General features: G+C 37.4%; 1 protein-coding gene across 3 annotated transcripts in view; it reads right to left on the bottom strand.

Moving 5' to 3' along the window:
- LOC103465999 (voltage-dependent calcium channel subunit alpha-2/delta-1) overlaps positions 1-15530 on the bottom strand; it is a 70463-nt gene extending 54933 nt beyond the window's left edge. Inside the window, exons 1-4 of one of the 3 annotated variants that reach the window (XM_008411258.2) lie at positions 15458-15530; positions 14949-15289; positions 4860-4941; positions 4533-4649 (exon numbers count right to left, since the gene is read on the bottom strand). In XM_008411258.2, coding sequence (XP_008409480.1) covers positions 4533-4649; positions 4860-4941; positions 14949-15037 — 288 coding nt within the window. In that variant the 5' untranslated portion in view covers positions 15038-15289; positions 15458-15530. The remainder of the gene's footprint in view (positions 1-4532; positions 4650-4859; positions 4942-14948; positions 15290-15457) is intronic. The other 2 variants (XM_008411259.2, XM_017305430.1) reach the window with 2 other exon arrangements.
- Positions 15531-15774: the final 244 nt, after the last annotated feature.

Here is a 15774-nt window from a genome sequence, read left to right as displayed (position 1 = left end):
TTTAAATACGCGTTGCTCATAGCATTTCCACATCAGCTTAATGATCAAAATGCCTTATAGCCTTTATGGACAGATATTCCTGACTCACTCTAATTAGTCAGTGCTTTGATTATTGTATGTAGTCATGCCTTACAGAAATCACCCACTCATCCCCACTGAGCAAGGGGATGAGTGTGAGTGAGCAGAGCCGGGAGCAGTGACGGGGAGAGGAACACTCGTGCAGGAACAACCACCGAACACCAAGATAATTCTTTTGGGCAAAAGATTTTTTTTTAAATCACCTTTACTACACAAGTGACAAAATTCCTGTTTAGAAGGATGTAATCATAGGTAAAAATCTGTGAACGCAGCTGATCTGTGACAGAATATGTCARCAGCTTTTGCCCATGTAGTCGTTCATAGCAGCATGAACCATGGTGGACTGAAGAAAAAGGGAAAATCCTAAAATGCAAAAGTGATTAAGTATAGCATTTGCTAAAATTAAGTCTTTCACTGCATTTGTTTTAGCTAAAATGCTTTACTTCAGCTAAGATGCAGGCAGCAGTTCTGCAACAAAAACAACAAAACCATTTATTTAAGTATTTACTTTTTTGGGGAAAAAACCTGACATATAGCTTTTTATGGCATGTGTCACAAAGAAATCAATTCATCACATAAGAAACGGGCAAACAGATTCAATGTATTTTGTGGGAATAAAGTTAGACTGGTAAAAACCAGGCCAGTGTCCTACACTATTTGCTTCCCAGATGGTCTGGGCTCTCAGCTATAGAGAAACGATTGCTTCCTGGAGTCATGGGACTGTGATGTTTTAAATTGTACCCAACTGCAACATATGTCATGTGCCAGTTTGACGCTATGAAGCTTTCGCAAAATTGCCTGCGCTTTAAACAACTATTGCAAAGAGAGAAGTGCTGAGCCGTACGAGGTTCAGTCCGTTAATAGTAATTTATGGCCTGGTAGAAAATCTACCGGTGAGGATTCCAGTGAAGGGGAGAAAGTCCAAATTGTGATGCAAGCGAGATTTAATTCAAGCGGAATTGCACAAGATAACAATGGCCAGGCTAGGTTAARGTCATTGTAATGAACATCTTTGTTGTGTTCTGCATTTCACTTTATCTTATTTGGAAGCAACAATTTTAGCATATCAACAAAAATATCAAAATCAACCAAAATTTGCAGTCTGAATGTTGCCTGTGTAGCTCAAGTCACAGTTTTCATTGAGAACCATTTGATAAGGCAACCTCCCTCAACATTGTGCAGCCAAGTCGGCATTAATAATGCATGTTGCATTCTGCCACGTGCTTATTTATGGAAGCATGAGTAGACATGCCATGCCAAACACTTGTTACACACCTGTGCTACATAAACTGTGGCCTCTAAAAGTTCTTCACTCCATATATACTGGGACCAGCCAAAGACAGAAGGATTTTAGAAGAGATAAGAACAAAAAAAGGAGAAAGAAAGTTTGAAAACACTTCAAAGCCAAGAGGAAATTGTTTGAGCGCCTTAGGCGACCTGAAATTATTTTGACATTGCTAGTCCTACCTGACCTTGTTTCAAATCTTCTGAACACCAAAGCAAGTCTCAGCTCTAATATAAATTCTCTTCTTGTGCTTGGAAGATAAACTTTAGAATCTAAACCGCTACATAGAGATCAGTCAGCAAAAGTTACTTCTCAATAAAACCAAAGTCCTATGAAAAAAATCACTTTAATCTTAAAGGTTGGCTGGTATTTATGATTTCCGTTACGACCAATGAGGAAACTTTTGCATAAAAGAAKCTGAAAACCTCCTTTATTCTATGTTGCTCTTTTTTAACCATCCTGTGGAACCATAACTGTCTCTCTGTATATCTCTCTTGATTACATGCCCACATTACCCTAGTCTTGTTCATCAATTATCTTCCCATCCACATGATTCCGGATGGAGAATACCATACTTCACTCAATGTTACTTGCAAGAAAGGGTGAAACAAAAAGCTTGTACATTAACAATGTCCTATGATTAATGTATACGGGCTAGACTTAAAGTTAGTAATGATGCCCAACTAACCATGAATTCCTATTTTCTCTTCATACCTAAAACCCACAACAACTTCATTCTTACAGCTATTGCTTTCCAACACTTGCAAACATATGTTCTCTTTATCTTATGAATGTTTTGTCACCAGTTCTGTGAAAAAATATTAAAAACACTAGAGTACTTACCAGAAAGCCAGAGTCTTGGCAGAATATGTGTATACGAACCTTCATAAACACTTTTGTTCTATCTCTAATCAGACATTTACCAAGAGACCTTATAATGCAGTCTTATGAACTCCCTCTGGGTGCATTAAAATTGTTTTAATTCATGATAAAGATTTGCATTGCTGACCTACTTCTGAGGAAAGAAAGGGGGTGGGGTGGGAAAAAAGAAGCTCCCCAGGGTCAAGGTTTTCATTATTGCATCTTAAAAAAATAATAAGATGAACCACAGTTTCTGAATTCTGCTATTTAATATGTCTCACCTACCCTTCAGTCTGTACGTCCATATATAAGCTACTGGTCAGATCCGTACAAAAAATTACTATGGCAATTACTATGTAAAATTATTCACATAAAATAAAGTGAACAATCAGAAAAGTTGTATGTTTTCTAAAATGCAACTAACACTTAAATGTGAAAACTTTTGCATAGTTTTAATTTTTTTTTATTGACCTGCTCCTTCCAAATTGTTAACTCAACATGTTCACAAGTCACCCATTTTAAATCAAGTAGGATTAAGTGAAATATTACAGATGCATATATTTCACCAGAAATGTAAACAGCACAGCAACAGTAAAGCAGTTTTCAATGTCACAGATTTTTGGATCCACAGTCTCAATATAGCTTCTTTGAAAAACGAAACAACTCTGGATCAAAAGGTGGTGATAAGAATGAGTTGTGGTCTGATAACGTTTATTACTGCCTTTATTAAAGGGCGAGTAATTTGTTCAGCTGTTATCAAACAAACTACTTTTATTCTGCTCCTTGCACTGCTGTTTTTCACCCGATGTTTGAAACTGGAATTTGAAACATATGTTGTAAAATTTATGTTGCTCCAAGTTGCCTGTCAGATTCTTTAACATCTAGGCTGCTGTTCTGCTCGCACCGTTTTGTTTTAAATGTGTCAGTGTTCAGCTTCTATCCAAGTTATAATAAATGTGTCAGTTGTGATTTATTTATTTTTCTTTGTATTCGGCAGCATTTCTTAAAACAGCTTTCATTCTCACTCAATAATTATTAAGAACAGTCACTGTGTGACTGATCATGCTCTAAATATTTAACATATTTKTCAGCTACATTCTACTGTATTGAAAATACATTAAGCTGAAAAACTAGCCCACAGCAAGTAGTATGAAGCACTGCAGCTTTAAAAACTCTTCTTCCAGGAGCCGGTCTTGGAACATTGGTCTGATGTTTTAGTGCTCATACAGCTTATATCTGTACTGTCATCCTGTCAACTGTCCATAATATCCTAGTCTTAGAAAAATATTAAGAAAAATAATATCCTAAACACAGAGTGTTTTGTTTATTTGACAGAACATTTTGAGATTACTGTTTAGCATCTGTGTGGTCTGATTATTGGTCAGATGGATACATACTTGTCTTTGTTTTTTCATTATCCTTACTATCTTCTGATATACTTTTTTAAGGCTATATTACCTGGTTAAAGGTACCAGAAGTCTTATCTGTTATTACTGAACTAAACCCTCTTTAAGTGGATGCATACCATTCTACCTACACTAGTTTGCCATAGCTTCTGAATTTAAATGATGTACTGCTTTCTACTTGGCCTAATTTAACACATGAGCATGAGGCATAACACTCTTACGATCTGTTATGAATTAGTTTAAATATTGTTACAGTGTAATGTTGGCCTCATTAGAAATTAAAAGACGTTTTAGAGTTGTAAGAATAAATAGTTCAAATGTCTTAGCACCAGATATCGACTAAGAGGAGTGATTTAAATATTAAGGTATTTTGATGAACAGGACAAAAATTATTATTATTATTATTTTTTTTAAGTTCAAGTCTGCACCGAGTCCATATCTCAAATACAAACATGAACTAATTTGGATTTTGAAACCAGCAACGCAGTAAAAGAGAAACATTGTTTCGACGACCCTTTGAAAACTATGAAAGTTCATGTAGTTTTGCTAATCAAATCTGTATTTGGCCTTTCTGAATGAGAAATTYCAGCTTTTACAATGATTTGAAACAGACCAATCAATTCAGCTTAGCATATGAGTGCATGAACAACCAAATTTATATCACTTAAAAGCATCATCATTGCTTCTATTTTACGCAACAATAAATAAAAAAAATATTGGAATAACACYTGTCACCATCTTACATGTTCAAATCTATGCACAGTTTTGGGAAAGAAAAGGAACAAATTGAAAAATGTTTTCCGTTCCAGCCCTTGTGGAGAAAAAGTTTGTCCTGCACATCATCAACATCTACATAAATGTGCAAACTGACAGTTGGTTCTCCTGCTTGCAGTGCGTCCTACCTCCAAGGCAGCAGACCTCTTCCGCAGCAGCTGTTCTATGTTCCTGGCCGCTCTGGCCACCAGCTCTTCTGCGTCATTTTGCTCTACAGTATAGAGATGCTGATTTTTCAGAAAAATCTAGATGAAAAGACAGCAAACGAAAAGATTAGTAATAGGAATTGTCTTTATGCTAGTTAATACATTATATTTAGAATCATGTGTAAATGTGCTTAAAAATGAATTCAATTAAAAAAAACATAATTGAATTTGAAGACAGAGAATAGTTTCATTGTCTTAGTGTTAGTCAGAATATTGCCTTTATAAGAATGTGGTTTTCACACATTTTACCTGAGTGAGGCTCTGCCCTGCTGTGGCTGTGTCTGCCAAGGTGACGAGCTCTTTCTGCATTTGATCAACCCATTCCTTAATCCTGTGGGACAAAGCGAAGCACAGAATCAATCTTGTAACTGAAATGTTACCAGTGTAGAAGAGACATCAAAAGCTTTCAAGGCACAATTAAAGTGTCATTCATGCCATTCTATACCCATCAAGTGGCAGAAACGTTCAGTCACATTGCAAGGAAATAAACAGGAGCAACAACATTCCCTCCTGCAGGTCAAGCAGAGTGTCATTTAATCTAGCATGACTGACCAGGAACAAATACAAAGTCATTTGATAAAACACGTGTCACCTGCTGCCAGCTGTTGTATTTTCAATCAACGAGTTCAAACATAAAGTCAAACAATCAGGTAATGGTCAGCCATCAGGGGAAAGTTGTGTGAGGCCATGCTCTGTTATAATAATGTTATCAAAATACAATATTACCACAACACGGGTGCAGCTCAGCTAAATCAAAATACAAATTACTTTTCATCAATTCAGAAGGAGAGAAAAGGACTGGACCGTTGGCAGGTGGTGTAAAGTTCTCTTTTCAGATGAAAGCAAATTTTGCATTTCATTTGGAAATCAAGCTCTGAGGAGCTGAAGAAAGAGATTACAGAGATTCCAGGTTGCACAAGGTGTAGTGTGAAGCTTCCACAGTACTAGATGATTTCAGAAGTCAAGTCATCTGGTGTTGGTCCACTGTTTTTTATTAAGTCTATAGTCAGTTCAGTCATATAGGAGGAAGTTTGAGTTCTTGGTTATTTCCTATGCTGACAACTTTATGGATTCATGTTGCAACTGGACTTGCCACATGTCCATGCTAAAAGTATCAACACCTGGTTTAGAAGAGCCCAAGACTTAATCATAACAATTACCAGAAGTAAACACTGGAAATAATGAACTAATTTAAAATAATACATTTTGACATAAAGTGACAGATTACACGAATCCACGCAATACTCTAGTTTCACTTTTTTAAGTAACATCTGATTAGCTTTTCGATGATGTTTCAAAAGTAAAAATATCACACAATATTCTGCACATTCTACTACAGCTGCAATGGCAAATTGGTCTGTCCATGTCTGTCTAATTATTTATTTTTTGACAGTGTTTTTACAGAATAAGTTTATTTGTGAGTAAACACATGGAAAAAAGTGATCCATAATATTGAGAAAGACCATCCAATACATTTAAAGAAAGTGTGTTCCAACTTTCTTTGCTTTCCATAGCAGTTGGGCAGTCATATTAGAACTGCAATGTATCCTGATAATATGAATGCATGATTATGGTGTAGATTCATACTCAAATTTTCTCTAACAGCTGATGTTGGGGTGCAATACGAAATATGCCAGAAATTAGAAAATATACCAACTGTGACACTGTTCAGTTCACAGAGGTGGTAGAAAAAGAGGGGAAAAAGTTTTAAAACCAAGAAGAAACAAGAGACAAAAAATATGCAGTGGATGTGAAAAGTTCAGACAAAGTACACTTGAGGAGAAAGATAAAACACTTTGCAAAGTGATACCAGAGGGAATAACACAATGTGAAAAAGCTGAGTAGAGAAATAATAAAAGTCAAGATATTTTGATATTTGACTTCCAAACTAGGAAATCCTGTGGGGGATTTAACATCACTGAAGGAATGTTAAATCTAAGCTTTGAAAGTAGTACAACGTGGAAAATGTGTTGATGTTAATTTGTACATATGAAGCAGGCAAATGTGGATTTAATTCTGCTGGGGTTTCTATTGCTCTGCAATTTTATTTTAATTAAAATGTTATTTTTCTATGTTGTTGAAGTTCAGAAATTGCAGGGGTTTTTTCTTCCTGAAACATTTTAATGTTAGTGGGGTTTTTTTATTTCAGTACTACCTTGATAAGCTGTTGAGACCATGTGGAAGATCAATAAGATCTATTAGATCATGTCTAATAGGTGGCATCCCTGAGTTCAAGGCCAAAGAAGGTTTCTGTTGGAAATAGTGGAAGGAGAAGATCCAGAAGGAAAATGAGATCCTTTATTTTCACCATTTCACAAATAACAAAAATGCCTCCCCAGCAGTGACTGCTGGGAATGGGCACTATCTAAATTAAATGTGATGTTCAATTTAATAATTTTAGAAAAAGAAACGGTTCTTCTTTTTTTCTGCACATATTATACAATAACTTTATATGGAGTAGTCTGCAAAAAGGCAAAAAAAAAAAAAAAAACGCACACACACACACAAAAAAAACACACTAAATAAATTAGCTTCCATTGCAGATGCATTTCCCTGGTTGTCCACTAGATTTTTTCATGTGAAATCCCCATTCAGCAGGCCCTCACTTTGGCATTTCTCTCCTGAATGCATCTTTTACTGTATTGCTTCAATGTTTTTTTTAATACTGTGCATTCTTGTTTCCTGCAGGATGTCTATAAATTTTTACACAAAATTGCAAACCATCAAAGGCCATCTTATTTCCACACTTCCAACCATTCATTATTTCTTACCCTTAACATTTTTTCCTATGTCCACTGATATATATCCATTAAGAAGTCCTAAAACTAACATGTCACTTGACACTATGAATTTACATTCAGAAGCAAGATGGGGATTTTTTTAACATCAAGAGAAATTCAGTTTTAGGGCATGTGCAATTTATTTCCAAAAGCTACAATTTATAACATAACTAAATACATACCATAATTTATTACCTGGATAAAGCATGTCTTAAATTGATTGCATATGCAAACATAATATTCCTTAGTTGCCTTCCTTTCTTTTTCTTCGTGTGTCTTACTTTTCTTCACTCCCTTCTGTCACTGCTCAGTTCTCCACTTGATCCTCTGACTCTTCCATCTTTGTCTCTGAATCCACTAACTGCAGGTGTTTTACTGGGCCTTGGACCCCTAAGCCTGAGGCACTAACACACAAACTCTAAGCCATATTTTTTATGTGTGTATGTGTGCATGCATGCATGCTTTTCAACGACCTAGCATTATTTGCGCCTGAAGAGTACATCATATGTGCTCTTGTTCTTCCTCGAAGCTGCATTTCCATGAATTACTGCATCAATGCTGTCACTCTGTCAAGGTGTTAGGATAGCCCATGTTACTCAAATAGCAACATGCCACTGTTGATATCAGACTAAAAGTAATATAGTTACCATTTCCCATTGAGCTATCCACAAACAATAGCTCAATATAAAATTTTTTTATAAATTTATTTCTTAAAATAAGGATCCATGATTAGCTCACCATGTTGCCCTAAATATGTTGTAATTTTCCTATTACCTAAGAAATGCTGTTTTTGATACATACAAACTCATAACTACTTTTAAAATTGTATGTATTTTGTCATATTTTTCACCCACGAAGGTCGCCATTTTTTCATTTGCGCAATGCATGCTGGGTTGATGGCACGATTGGGTCTGTTTGACTGGTGTACATTTAGACAACGCCAAACTATGTCTCTGTTGGCTGTAATTCAAAAGAAAAGGTGAAATAAGTCTGGAACACTTCCTACAATAAAAAAAAATAAAATAAAATCAGCGTTGGAGAGAGCAGAACACAACGTCTGGAGGACCAAAACTAACAAGTGGTCGTACCTTTCCAAGCTAAAGACAAATGCAGTGCCAACTGTTTTTATCCACAAAGCGCCAAAAACCCCTGCTGACCGCTAGTGAGCGAAGGACGCTGGAAGAAACATCCAGACTACTTGAGCAAAGGTTGGAAACTCTTTTAAACGATAACGAAGCTACACCTGTTCTAACATACTGAATGTAAAACCAAGGAACCAACACCGGACCGAAGACCAGACCCTAAACCAGGGGTGGGCAACTCCAGGCCTCGAGGGCCGGTGTCTTGGAACTTTTAGATGCGTCTGTACTTCAACACACCTGAGTCAAATAATGAGGTCATTAGCAGGACTCTGGAGAACTTGACTGCACTTAGGAGGTGATTCAGCTGTTTCAATGAAGTGTGTTGGACCAAGGAGACATCTAAGAGCTGCAGGACACCAGCCCTCTAGGACCAAGATTGCCCACCCCTGCCCTAAACAGAGCAGACATAGAGCTACTTACACACTAGAGGTATGAGCCATTCATTGTTTAATTTCTGAAGCTGAAGGTGACAACAGCAGAAACACCAGCTTCTTCCTCCGTTTGCTGGTCCTCATCTTTCTCTATTCTGATTTCTACATTCCCATCAATTTCAACGCGCTCCGGTTCAAACTGAAAAGGCCTAACGTCGTTGCACATTGCTGTTTCGGCTGGACGGAGCTAGCTAGACTAATGCTAGCTAAACGTCAGTCGCGAACGTTTCGGATTTTCGAACCGGCTCATCACTGAGAGCCGTTCTTCATTGTATGGGAAGGGGCTACAAAAACAGCAGCGCAATGAGCGGCACACGAGAGAAAAACGAGAGAGGGAGGCGTTTCATCACTTTCTCTCTTCTGCTGCTCAGTTCTTACTCTGATTGATTAGCATGGCAGCTCTGTAGCCAATCACGTTTGAGCGTATGGGATCATACCATTATGGGAAAAACCAGAGGGGAAAGACGGAACAGTTAGGTTAGTCCATCCCCTCAGTCAATAGACAGTGGTGAGAAGAGTTCTGTGTGGAAAAAAAAATCATAAATATAATTGACACCTGAAAGATGAGCACCATCTGGCTGAAGATTAAAGATATTATCTAATAAATTATATGATGTACTTTTAACACATTAAGAACATAAAGATGGCATCTGATTTTTGCAGATATTTTTGTGATACAAACTCACCGGACACTTTTTAGACACATTTGTTTTAAGCTTTGTAACACAAACAGTGAATCAGCCAAACACGCAACGGCAACTAAATGCATTCATGCATCCAGACACAGTGAAGACAACTTGCTGCAGTTCAAGTGGAGTGTCAGAATAGGGAATAAAGGATATTTAATTGACTTTGAACATGACAGGGTTGTTGGTGCCAGACAGGCCCGTCTGACTATTTCAGAAACCACCAATCTACTGGGATTTTCACACACAACCATCTGTTGGGTTTTACAGAGAATGATCTGAAGAAGAGAAATGCCCAGTGAGCATCAGTTGTGTGGACAGAACTGGCTTGATGAAAGATGTCGGATGAGAATGGGCAGACTGCTTTGATATACACCAGTAAGTAGCTCAATAGTCACTCATTACAACCAAGGTATGTAGAATACCATCGGTCAACACAAATTTGAACCTCAAGCAGATTGGCTTCAACAGCAAAAATCACACCAGTTCCTATACCTGTCAGCTACAAACAGGAAATTGAGGTTTTAATTCACATAAACTCACCAAGTTTGGACAATACCAGCTTAGAAAAATGTTCTCCTTATCTATTGAGTCTTGATTTAAGCTGCAAAGATGATGATGTTGAAATGTGGTGCAAACACCATGAAAGCATGGATCCACTATACCTGGCATCACCAGATCTGGCTAGTGGTGGTGTAATAATGTGAATATTTTTGGCACTTTTTTGCCCCAAGTGAGCGTTGTCAAAACACCCCAGCCTACCTGAGTATTGATGCACCAGCACCACCACATTCATCCCTTTACAGTCACTGTAACCTTTGTACCCTTCCTCTCATGGCTGCTGCCAAAAGTATACCATATCCCAGAGTATCTCAAATTAATTTCTTTAACATGGCAATGGGTTCCCTGTTTTTCATTGGCCTCCACAGTCACCAGCTCTAAGTCCAGTGGGGTACCTTTAGGATGCATTCAATGTTAAAACTTCAGCAACTGAGTGATGCCCATCTAACTAAAATATTCCTTACGAATGATTCTGACATTTTTTTAAATCGGTGCCACCCTGCACACGTAAAACTTGTATCATTTGCCATAGTCCTCTACGTTTGCCTCAATCCTCGCACGCACAAGGGCTAAATATAATTCATGATATTCCTTTAGTTTCTTTGTATTCACCAACTGTAATTGTCAGTACCACAGCTGAATTTTTCTTTTCTGAAGAAGGCAGCTCTGAAGGCAAAATGGGATTCAAACTGGTATTCCCAAAGTGTGCCTTGAATGCAGCTAGTGATATTCAAGTATATTCCATTAGAGTTCTGTAGTAAAGAGCTCCGTGTTTTTTCTGCGCCGTATCAACATTGAGCTTTCCAAAATTGTTTGTGTCTGTTTATCCTCAGTTTATGCTGGAGTTCATTTTTTTCTGTTTTGCTGCTTAATGTGTATTTATTGTTTATAGGCATATTAAATCGGTAAATTTGGCTAAATTTCTTCTTTTACGCTCTTTGGTTTTTTCTCAAATCACAGTGGACCAGAGTAAATATTGCAATCCAAATATATTATCCTAAATGTATATTTGATGTGGGAGGAAGTAAGACATTTCTTTTTTTTTTAAGGCATCAATTTAATGCAGGTATTTGAAGGGGCACATTATATTTAAATATAATATGTGGTGCACTGCTTCATGTTTTTCAGAGTAATAAAAAACATTACGCACATAAATTTACTATTTTGTCTATTATGTCTAAAAAAATTATTGGATTATGTTTATTTAGTGTCCCAACAACACTAATAGCAAAATTTCATACATTTTTATATTACTATAAATATTATGAGGTAATACGTACAATCACATCTTTATTGCTTAGGATGACTCGTGTTTAGCAACTTATGACTGCACGTACAATGGCTATCATAACACAGTGATACTGAAAGCTAATAAAAAGTAATGAAGTTGGTGTGGCTGAGCTGAGGTAGCGAGATTTTTCTGCTCCGGTTGCTGAGCTTTGATTACTGCAGCCTGTGGTACAATGCTGGATAATTAAACACACACACGCACACATAAACATATCCATATGGCAACTGGGTCAGACATTGCCCTACATTGTTTTTTACAGACGCAGGAAGAGCAAATGAGTGTGAAAACAGAATGAGGGGCAGAAACACAATGCAAAACACAGAGAGACAGATGTTTGTGATACAGTCACACTAGAGCCGGGGGGAGCAATGAGCTGGCCTGTAGTGTGGATCTCAGTGGGCGGCTGTACCAAACTACAGTCTAATTACACGTCATTAAAGAAGCAAAGACAGAGGCTGTCTAGTCCAGACAGCAAAACAGAATGTGGCAGAAAAACACCAACTAATGCCCGAAAACAATTTGAGCTTCTCTGATCCAGCTCTTAACTAACTACCCAGATTTCACATTCTTTTTTTTTTTTTTTAAAGTGGCCTACATACAAAACGGTGCCTAGAAAAGATATGCTTGGATTTAAATCCACTGACCTCCCTGTATGTCCCAATAACTTTTCGCAACAGTTATCAGTTTGGATTTATAGTGATTCATAAATATAGCCACCACTAGTCATTGCTGTTAACACTAAGCTTACTTTCTCATTTGAAAATATCCTCTAAAATAGTTCCCCAGATATGTAAGATATTGTAATCTGTCTCATATCCAGAGCTGAGGAGCTTAATGGTATTTGAAATTTGCTAAATATCAGATTCTTTCACTTGATAGACAAGCAGCTGCCAAGTTTCTTCCCAGTCTTTTACTGCTTAAACAGAATAATTCAGTAGGGTGCATTTTTGAAGTTTGCTGAGTTTCTTTTTAGTTATTCTGTTTGTGTATGAACATACTTCTGAAAATTGAACATTTTAAATACCTTTTCTTTTTCAACATTTTTACCCAGTTCTTTTTTTAATTATATAAAAATTATATATATAGGGTTAACAATAAAACAAACATATAAAGGACTGATGCAGTATTTAATTTGTATTTTATTTAGTCTTGATAATTTAGATCATCCTTATTAGTAGTAGCAGTTAATTTTACAATCTAAAGTGATGTCACTTGGTGTTACCACAGCTGCCCCCATACCTAAGTATTATTGCAGAAGATGTACATTTCATGTAATCTCTTATGACTTGTGATTTTATTTAGCCTAAGAACAGAATAGTGGGTCCTGTCACAAAACAAAAATACTTCAGGAGTAGTTTGAGAAACACAACAGTGGGTTTTCAGATGCTGACTTGGCCTCCAAAATCCCTAAATTTCTATCCAAGGACTATCTGTGGAATGTGCTGCACAAACTAGATCCATGAAGTCACTTCTTCAGAAGTGGACTTAAAGGATTTGGAGCTGCAGTAACATCTTGGTATCAGATATTAGCACACTTTCAGAGGTCGAGTGGAGTCCATATCTCATAGGCCATACCTGCTTTGGCAGCAAAAAGGACTTTGAGAGGATTTAGTTTTGCTATAACAAGAACAGGCAGAAGATTTTTGAAATAATCTCTATTATTTTAAAATGGAGATTATTTTTTACCTAAACTTTAAATCAAAACAATGTGTTGGCATGCAAATAAAATTGATTTTATGGCGTCATTAAAATTTTGATAATCCATAGTTAAAATAAAACCGTGTCACTTTATTATGTCCATCTGATATAGTTTGTGTTATTTTTGCACACATATATTGTGCTAATTTTTTTTCTTTTCTTTTTTTTGTCAAATGAATTTTTATGGAGGGGCACAATATTATACGTTTTAGTTGTTCTTCAATTTGCAAAATACCATTTTAACAACAAGCTGATACAAATTTTCTAACTAGTCAGGCTGTCTGCTCCATTGGAGTAGTTTACTATTTATAGACAGTGTGTAGTCTGTAAACTGGAGCTCTTAAACAGTGTTACATAACCCTTGTATGTAGAAATGGGGTCCAACCCTCCCCACACACGTAAAACTTGTATCATTTGCCATAGTCCTCTACGTTTGCCTCAGTTTCTTTGCATTCACCAACTGTAATTGTCAGTACCACAGCTGAACTTTTCTTTCCTGCAAATCAAGTAAGCATGTAGGAGCCATTTTCAGCCAGCTTACTAGCAGTGCTCAGCAACAGGTGACAGATGTGGACTGCGCAATTTCTCTGTTCCATGCGGCTTTAAATAATTTCACTCACTCTAGCTCTTTCTCTCGCACCTCACTAAAGATTTTGTATTTTTGAAACAAATTTTTTGGATTCTTTGCACTGACATATATATCAAGGCCATGAACTTTGTTCTGTTGAAATGATCAAATTTCCCCAGGAATTTGCAACTTTATAGGCATCATAAATCGTAGTAGTAATTGGTCTGTCATCTTTGATAGATATGAGTAAGAGTGGTAAACAAAAGCAATAGTTACTATGAACAGATGAAAATATTCCAATTTGGCCAGATATTCAATTGTAATAAGTCCCTTTAAAGGACTTCTTTAATTCCTGGCTTTGCTGGTTTAGCTGAATATGCAGCCTCACCAAAAATTCTCAGAATATCAGCATGCTGTTCATAGTAAGACCTGCCTGAGATCCAAGTTAAATATGCCCTTGTGATGATAAAGCTTTGTTTGTACCACTGCTTGTGCAAAGGAAGTGTTGGTTTACTAACTGTGAATTACTATTGAAGCCTATGGGCTTTGACTTCTTGCTGGATCTGTAAAATCCAATGAAATATTTCACTCCCGTTTGCATTTTTTTTCCTTCAGCACTTGGTATGAATTTCAAGAAGCAAATATGCCCAATTGTTCTGATTGTGAAAATTAGTAAATGTGATATTATCTTCAGTTCAAAGTATTTATTGAAATTGTGAACACGTATAAACAAACCTACAGGAGACATAGCTCACTGGAGACATGTAAGGATTTTTTCTTCTGTCAATTTTAAATACAGCATTAGGCTGGAGGGCAGCGATTGTAACTCCTCTACAACTTCATTGAGGAGCTGTCACGGCTGAGCGTGCCCACCGGCGACAATCTGCCGATTTTGGTGACTAACATTTATCAACGTCAGGATGCGAGCAGACAGGGCTGAGATGAAATACTTTCTGCCATCAATGTGTCTCTCTAAAGATGACCATCGGCGCATGAATGAACCGGCCAGCCGGACATCGGTCCCCGCTCTCACGCCCACGCAGTCAGAGTGGCTCATTAAAAATATAAATAAAAATCGCAGCCCTTAAACCTACTGTGATGCTGAAAGAATGAGCGCTTGCAACAAGCAGTCTGGCAAAACCTTAAAGCTCGAAACAGGATTACATGGGGGCTATACTTACATGAGCTGTGTGGGGAACTGGGATGGCAAACAGCCCTCCTGCCACAGCAGGAGCAGGAACAGCCAGGTTCGTACCCTGCAGGTATCCATTGTAAAGGGGAGAGAAAAAGAAGGGGAAATTCCCCGATGTGCGTCAGTATCCAATCTGCTTCGCTTCCCCGCCGCCGCCGCTGCCGCCGATGAATGGAGCGACTTGCGCAAGCGGCGCAGCCTGTTCCTCCCTCACAGATTAACAAACCCTGACACCTTTAATCTGATGACTCGACCATCCTGCGCTCTAACAGGTACCTGAGCCGGAGATCTCAGGCTGCTTCTGTCTCACCCTCCCTCCTTATGCCCGCTCTGTTCGGCGAGAGGAGGGAGAAATAAAGCAAATCTTGTCATGCTATTCTTTAGTTTAACTAAATGCATTTTAGCATTTCTTTTTATTGTACTTTTTTCCCCAAAAATATTGAATTAACTGTATAATATTTTTCCAAGGAAACTTCAGAAACRTATAAAATACCTTACCTTACCCTCCTGATGTGTTCTACAGCATCCCATATTGTGACTAACAATTGCGTTTTCTTTCTTTTGTTTGTATGTTTTTTTATTTTTATTTTATTTTTTGCTTCTCTATGAAGAAACACCTGACTACCACCCACACTGGCAAACRCATTCTGAATACAGAATCAGGGCTTTGCTTTTTAAAATGCTATGCAACATTTCAGCATTTGAAACRGGCAGAGACAGATGAGACTTTACAGAGGTTGATTGCAAAGCCTTCAGTCGACAACATCAGATTGAGGGACAAGATGTAGCTATTTGATAGATTTTGTGAAAACAAT

This window comes from Poecilia reticulata, linkage group LG6 (genome assembly GCF_000633615.1).
Source record: "Poecilia reticulata strain Guanapo linkage group LG6, Guppy_female_1.0+MT, whole genome shotgun sequence".
Taxonomy (NCBI): domain Eukaryota; kingdom Metazoa; phylum Chordata; class Actinopteri; order Cyprinodontiformes; family Poeciliidae; genus Poecilia; species Poecilia reticulata.
The sequence above is the reverse complement of the archived record's forward strand: the minus strand, read 5'-3'. Positions and strand labels throughout refer to the sequence as shown.